Raw genomic sequence first — 7,708 nt, 5'->3', positions numbered from 1 at the left:
CATCTTCTGTCCGTCGGCCTCAGTGGTCTCACACCAATCAGCGCCCATGTCCGTTTTCGGGAAACTCATATGTGCTCTGCTCTCCGCCAGGGTCACCGTGATAAATCCACAGGAAACAAGTACCACCAGCAGTGGTAGGATCAGAATACTTTAATAAGATATCAGTGTCAAAATACATTTCCTTATAAAGTTAAGCTCCCATATAGTAATAATGTTGTCAGTAGGAATTCAACAAAATAATAACGTACATGAAATCGTTACACTGACAGGAAAAGTTAATATTGAAGCTTGGAATATTTTTCAGAGTGTTTTAGTAAAACTGCAAGGGTAAAATACCCTTAATGCTGAGGCAACGCACACAGGAATCAACACCAGCATTTACATGGCAGTAACCCTTCAAGCCCTGTCGCCATGTGGGGAACAAAGCCGTGGTGCTTAAGTATGATTTGGGCAACACAGTGAATAGGTGATTTTTCTCCTATCACTTAGAGTCTTTTGAAATTTAAATTGATATTTTGTTTTGTTTTTGGCATAGTCCATCCAGGCTTACCCAATTCTTGGCCCGTTGTGCTTTAGGTGTGTGTTTCTAGAAACTTCTTCATTGTACCCATGACAGAGAAGTTCTATAGGACTGATATTTAAAAACCGAAAGTATCATCCCTCTTACCCAGTGAGTTAAAGTGCTGTGAGAACACTCTATTTCCAGTGCTTCCTACCTATACAAGTCACTTCAAGTGACAAACAGACCTGGGGGAGGGCCTGAGGCTGGGGCTGTGCCCGAGGTCTGCCTGCTGCTCGCAGGCAGAGGGCACTGAACCTTGGCCTGGCAGGGTAATTGGAGGACGGGGCAGCGGGATGGGGCTGGTCAGGACCAGCTTCCCTCACTCTCTGCACCCTCTCTCAGTCCAGCTCCGTGTGCTCCGAGGTGGTAAGCTGCATCATTTCTGAATCCTAACTTCCTTTCATGAATTCAATCCTAGCCATCTCACAGTAGTTCTGGAAATATCCAAATGTGCCACGTGGAAAGCCCATTAGAGCCACATAGCTCAGTGCCCTGGAAGGGCTAGCAACAAAACCTTAAGAAAAATGAAAGCACTTCCTCTCCCTTAGATTTGCCCCACCCCCAACACCCCTAGCCCGTGATGTGCCATCAGACCCTCTTGGCAGCAATAATAATATATACATACATACACAATACATACAGAACACAAGGAGAAGACAGCTCGCAGTGCTCCCACTAAGGATTCCACTTCTTGGATTGTTTGTCACGCTATGGCATACCCCCAAAGCAAGAGCCAACACAGATAACCATGAGCAGTGTCAGTGCGGGCCCGTGGGAGGGCTGTACAATTCTGCGGTGTCAGCAGGAAAAAGAAAATTAACAGCTTAAAAAAAATCTTAAAGTGATTCTGTGAGGATTCCATTTCCGTTTCTAAGTCTATAGATATTACAAAGTACCCATATATATGATAAACACTTAACCCAGATATAAATTTTTTAAAAACTCAGTTATGGTTTTGAATAATAATAATTAAAAAAATCCACCAAAAGGGGTGGGGGAGAACACCAACCAGTTTAGGAAAGCCACGCTGTGCAACTTTCACAGATCACCACATACACTGGAGTTCACCCTTCACATTTCTTTTTTTCCCCAAAAGTCATCAAAATTAGAGCAAAGAGTTGGCGGAAAGGAAAAGACTGACATTTACAGTATGGTGATAAGTTTTAAAAAAAGGAGGACCGTGAGAGGGTGAGGCCACAAATCAGGCTTGAAAGCAAAATTATTTTGTTTGTGTTCTCTTTGGCAACAACAACACAATCTTTTTAGTTAAATGAAGCCAAAGCTTCCCCTATAGTGGAACAAACATACACCAAACTTGTTAGTATCAATATGGTGTGTGTATGAGAGAGAGGCCTACAAATAATATAAATTAGAAGTAATTGAAGTTGGGGGGGGGAATCTTAAAAACTTTAAGAATATTTTCATTGACAGAATAAAACACAGCAGGTAAAACAATTGTGTATTTTAAAAATATAGATAATAAAGTGAGCATCTTCAGAAAAAAGGCCATTACTTGGTAACCTGGGTGAGTTTGCCAGGTAAGTACATCTTGTAAAAAGTGTGTTGGTGTTAGAAATACCTAGTTGCAAAAATAGACGTAGAGAGTGAAGCCGGCGGATGGCGTGCGGGAGGCCTGCCCTGGTGGGAGGCTCTCGTTCAAGTGGCCTGGTCCAGCGCTCTGAGAAGCTCCCCTCCCTGCAGGAGCGTGGAGCTTCCGGGTACAGGGACGTTCACCTCACAGTCATATCTGGTCAATTCAGGCAGCAGGTAGGGCTCAAATGAGGGCCCGAGCAGCCGGCTTGCCATACCTGAAAGAATGGTTGGTGCCATGGTTTAAAAACTAAATCAAACATCCGGAAAAGGCTCTATTCCCTAAGAGGCTATCGGGGATGAGAGGGGTACAATGCAGAGAGCACGAGGCGCTGCCAGTTTTCCTGACTCGGGGTACGGGTGGGGCAGCACTAATGTCACTGTGTTTCTTCTGTGGTATCTTACCTGAGCCAACTACTCCACACTCAGAGGGTGGACCCAGCAGAGAATGTGTCTGTCTGCCTCTGGACCCATCTCACTAGGGAGAGAACCCCAAGGGAGAGAGAGTGTGGTGCAGACACAGGACGTTTTAGGGGAGGGGGGTTGTGTGGAGGGAGCCCCCAAGAAGGCTTCTTGGCCTTGGCGGAGGAGACATCAGTGAGAGCCTGGGACCCTGTGTCTGCCACACGGGCAGCAGGGAGAAAGGCCAAGTAGAGAGAGGGAATGCTGAACCAGCTGCTAGCTGCACACACAGCACACACTTACATGTATTTTACTCTGCACACACATGTATGTGCATACACATGTGCATGCACACATTGCAGGGAGGGGCAAAGGTAGAATCTCATAGCACCCAAACCTACTTCCCTGGAAGGGAGACCCAGGCACTCGGGGGACATGGAGGCCCTTCATTGGGTCCCTGTATGTGAGGTCCCACATTCCCTTCCCCTGGCGGCTTATGGCCCCTTCCCACGGTCCACGCCTGCCTCCCCCACTGGACCTCACACCCGGGGACTGGTGAGGGCAGGTCTCATGCCTCTCTGAAGCCCCATGGTAGCAATAGATACTTGCTCATTACTGCTTTCTAATCCCTGCTTCTTTTTACATACTGTCAGAAACAATTTCCCCTGCTTTCTAAGGTTCAAGGGAACACGTGAGTTCACAGCAGGAATACAGGGCTGGTTATTGTTTACTGAATGCAAGCTATACCAGAACTCAGGACTTTGAATGCAGACCTCTCATTTGAAGGTGTGGCTTGCTCTGCCCTCCAGCTGGTAAGAGTATGGCTGGGATTTAAGCCTGGGCTGTCTGGTGGCTCTAAAGACTGGATTCTGGAGCACTGAACAACAATTTGCCCCAAACCATGTTGCTGAGGAAATTCCCTCTTTTAGGTCAGAGGTCTGGCATGTTCCACCACAACCTCAAACTTTGTTTATGCTAAGGAGTAACCTTCTTGTGACAACATCTATGTTTCACAAGATGGTAACAGACTAATGAGACCCAGGATAGAAGGCAGCCATCAGGTGACTAACCCTCCAGAAGGTCCAACAGGACAACCTCTCCCATGGCTTTCCAGCCGCCCCCTCTCCAGCAGCACGTTCTCCATGCATGTCCTCAGCTCAGCTCCCACCTGAACTCAGAGTGAGGCCCCAGTCGGGCGATGGGCATTAGGCAGTTTGGTAGCATGAAGAACTGAGTACAAGACACAGGCTTGGGAACTCTTTGGATTGAAAGAGCCTTGGATGTCAGCTGATTGTTGTAAGGGTCCTTCTAAAGCCCTGGAGACAGATGGCCTGCCAGCTCCTGCTGCAATACTTCCGGGAAGGAGCGCTCGCCCCTCTTAAGGCAATGACCTCTCTGGGCAGCAAGTTCACCCTCGTACTGAGCTGAGACCTGCCGCCTGCGATGCCCATCCCCTGGCCCTTGCCCCTCCCATACACGTCAGACCCTGTCACGGAGGCTTCAGCCCGAGCGTACCCACCTGCCGCCTTGTGACCCGATGGCAGGTTGTAGTCCTGGTACTGGAAAGCACAACACTGCGGCGGGAACCTGCTCTTGGCATGCTCCCTGGGGCTCATGGCAGACGGTGGCTGTGGTGGTGGCAGGTGCTTCAGAGGCTGACTTGAGCCCCTCATGGGATTTTGGGTGAACTCATCTGAAAGATCCATGTCAGTGAGTGAGGGCAGCACTGACCCAAGGGAGGGGAGGGACTTGAAGCCCCCAGCACCCTCCTTTCCTTCACAAAAGGAGCTCAGAGTCACCAGAACTAGAACCAGTCCTGGGGCCTTGAAGCACAGAGATTTCTGACTGATCTTTGAGCCAAACTGGAAAGGGGAAGATGGGGGTGTGGAAGGTGGGGTGGTAAGGCAGGGGGTGAGTGAGGCAAAGAACCAGGAGGGGCCCCTGAGTCCCCACCCACCCCAGGAGGCCTAGGCCTGCTGCTCACCACTGGGGATGTTGGCACTCAGCCGCTTGTCGGGCATTGAAGGGCAGTTCCCACAGCCCCTGAGAATCTTCATCCTTTTCCACATCAGATGTGAAGGGCTGCTGCCTGGAGGGTCCCCCTGGGTGTGGGAGGGGCAGATGTAGAGGGGAGAGGGCCAGAGAACCAGACCCTCAAGCTAAGTCGGGGGTGGGGTAGGCTCAGGACAGCTGTGCCCATCAGGCTGGTGCTCCCTCTCTCTGAAAAGTCACATTCCATCCCCCATACCCTCCCGCTGTCCCTGGCTGGCACACTGAGCCTCACAGTGTATAAGAGCTCCTTGCCAGCCTGGGTCTCTGCTCTCAGCCCCAATTCCCTGCCCAGCCTTCCCCAAGGGCTGTGGAGGGAACCCAAGGCGATGCCAGTCAGGAGATGGCTCACCCCACTCATGTCTTGGAAGGCTTGCTCCTCATACTCCAGCTGCCGCTTCAGCTTCAGCTTGTTGGAGAGCGCTACCATGGCCGGGCTCATCACGTCTGGGCCTTGAGGACCGAAGCCCTTTGCAGACCTGCCAAGCCCAAAAGAGGGGGCTGTGAGGGAGTCTGGAGCCCACGCCACCCAGTACCTTTCCTTGAACTCAGGGCCTTTGGAGGGCCCTCCCTGAACTAACACAGCCGTGGTGGCCCTAAGACCCAAAGAGCAGAGTCTCAGAGGAAGGGTGTGGGCCCAGGGCCTGAGCTGTGTCCTTTCTCAGTTTCCTCTACCTGGTGCGATGCTAACGGGTCAAGTCACCTGTAGCTCCCTCCACAGGTGCCTGTCCACCAGCTGTACCCAGGCAGCCTCCAGGTCTGGCCTTCTTGGCAGCTGCCCAGCTAGGTGACATCAGTCTTTGGGTGGGTTTCTTCTGTCCCTCCCACCCTGCCTGAGTTGCTCCCACTGTGGGCTGCTCTGTCAAGGGCACATGCCCCAGGGCAGTGTGACCAATGTGCCCTGGGGGCTGCAGGTCACACGCCAGATCTCAGGGTGATGCCCTGCTGCCTAAATTCTTGGATTTCAGAGAGCCACTGTGGGGCGGGGGTTGGTGATGGCGCAGGAAGTCTTTCTGGGCCCCACATCTCCCTCCAGTGGATGCCAATCTGTTCCCGCCCTTTTCAGCACAGCCTTGGCTGAAGCAGCCAAGGGTCACTGCCACTTACCTCTTCCTGAACATGGAGAGATGAGGCGAGGTGACAGGGGGCCCCAGCGGCGATGCCCCCAGGGCCTCAGTGTGCTGATCTCCAACAGGCCACTTCGTGGGCCTGAAGTGTAATGGTGGGTCAGGGGGCCACTGTGTGTTGAATCTGCCCCCCAAAGAAGAGAGAGGAGTGCTGGCCTGGCCACAGCATGGTGGCAGGGACACCTTGCTCCCGCCATCATAAAAGATGGAAGACAGGGGCTGGTGTTCAGGCTCCATCTTCTTGCTTTCTAGTGGCTGCTGATACTTGTCCAGGAGGCAGGGGCCGTGTGACGCCATAGGGGCCAGTGGCTGGAAGATGCTCGTCATGGTACTGAAGCACTGCTGGGGGATGAACTGAGGGTTCTCCGGCAAGAGCTTCTCCTCTGGGCAGATGGGGCTCAGCTGGAAGTCTTCCCCATCCATAGGGATGTAGGGCGCCAGTGTCTCTAGGTCCAGCTCATTGAAATCCACCTGAGGAGATGCAGAGCAAAGGCAGAGATGCTCAGCAGTTGGTGCCGCATCCCACGCTGTTCTGTCTCTGTCCCTCCTCCCTCCCCACTACAGCCACTGACCCTGGGCACAGCTCGGCAGGGGTGCTCCCCTGATTTAATGCCTTTATTGGCTCCCGATGGTCCACCAGAAAGGAAGTCTGACTCTTCTGCTAGCTTTGCCAAGAAGTTCAACCCCTCTTCAGCCTGTGCCATGAGGCTCCACTTGGACATCCCTCCACATACCATGCTGGTGTCACCTCCCCCATCCATCCCCAAATGCTCTCTTCTCTCCACTCTACCTGCCCAAACCCCATCTTCTCTCACGAGGCCTGGGCAAGCCCCACCTCTTCCACAAAGCTGTCCCTGCCTCCTCTGGCCCACAGTGACTGCCCCGTCCTCAGGGGACAGTCCTTAGGCCTGTGGTGCACACAACAGCTCCCAGAGAGCCAAGGGCAGCTTCAGCCTCCTCTTCCTCATGTGCCTCGGCACAGGCCCAGACACAGCTGTGATTGCTCAGAGACAGTGGCCCCAGGAGGGACTTTCATCCCAATCAGCAGGTCCGCAGAGATGGCCCCTCACGTTCCCAGGATCATACTGGGTACCACAGGGAATACCCATAAGCAGATGTAGAAAAGGTTTCTACCTTCAGAGAATGACACCCTCACTGCGGGGGGAGGGGGTGCTTAATGCATGAATGATTACACTGAAACAAACTGGCTAAAGACAGAGCAGACAGCTACGGTCAAGTACTAAGTGGAGTTCAGAGGAGCGAGAAGGGAGGGCTGACAGGGAAGGGCTGGAACAGGGGACGTTTGGCAGAATAGCTGGAACCTCTGCCAGGCAGGATAGAGACAAGCTGAGGAGCCAGGTGGAAATTTGAATGAATAACCCAGACGAAGACAAATGGGAATGAATGATTTTCCTTCGGGTTTTGTGAAACGTGCACCCATCCATTCACCTTAGCCCTATTTACACAGTTTTTGCAAGAGCATCTGGCCTTATACAAGAAATGCTTTCTTGAAAAGTGATATGTAAATAAAAATTTATGCATCAGATGTCCTTTCTTAAATGCACTTGAAATAAAATAGTATTTCAAAGACTCCTAAGGTGATTAAGTTTGTGAGGGGAGTAACTATTCCCTATGCTTAGTCTTATACATCTAGTGTCCTTTATAAATGTCCTGAAAGAAAATTTCAGTTGTAGTTTTAGTTTTCATGGGCCCTGAGAAAGCTCTGTCAGTAGGAGATAAACAATGTAGGAGTTAAAAGTAGAAGAGCTGGGTTTGGCCCAGGTAAAGCAGAGGGTGGAGGTGGGAGAAGGGACCTCTACAGGCTCAACTTCCCTGCACCCTCACCCAGTTAGGGACCATGGCCTTGGCCAAGCACCTCCACTGATCTCTGCCACAAAGGGGCAGACCGGATGTGAGCCTTCACCAGCAGCGGCTTGCAGGCACGACACGCCTCCCTGATCTTCTCCATGACTGCCTA

The 7,708-nt window shown here is 51.7% G+C and overlaps 1 protein-coding gene across 1 annotated transcript in view; it reads right to left on the bottom strand.

Annotated features, from left to right (window-relative positions):
* Window positions 1-2,009: 2,009 nt before the first annotated feature.
* The window catches only part of EPAS1 (endothelial PAS domain protein 1), an 82,203-nt gene continuing 76,504 nt past the window's right edge, over window positions 2,010-7,708 (bottom strand). The window contains exons 12-16 of the mRNA XM_090281243.1: window positions 5,711-6,201; window positions 4,956-5,082; window positions 4,539-4,656; window positions 4,074-4,247; window positions 2,010-2,370 (exon numbers count right to left, since the gene is read on the bottom strand). Coding sequence (XP_090137369.1) covers window positions 2,219-2,370; window positions 4,074-4,247; window positions 4,539-4,656; window positions 4,956-5,082; window positions 5,711-6,201 — 1,062 coding nt within the window. The 3' untranslated portion in view covers window positions 2,010-2,218. The remainder of the gene's footprint in view (window positions 2,371-4,073; window positions 4,248-4,538; window positions 4,657-4,955; window positions 5,083-5,710; window positions 6,202-7,708) is intronic.

Source organism: Furipterus horrens, unplaced genomic scaffold (assembly GCF_987537825.1).
Source record: "Furipterus horrens unplaced genomic scaffold, mFurHor1.1.pri manual_scaffold_6, whole genome shotgun sequence".
NCBI lineage: Eukaryota > Metazoa > Chordata > Mammalia > Chiroptera > Furipteridae > Furipterus > Furipterus horrens.
This window is presented reverse-complemented; position numbering and strand designations above follow the sequence as displayed.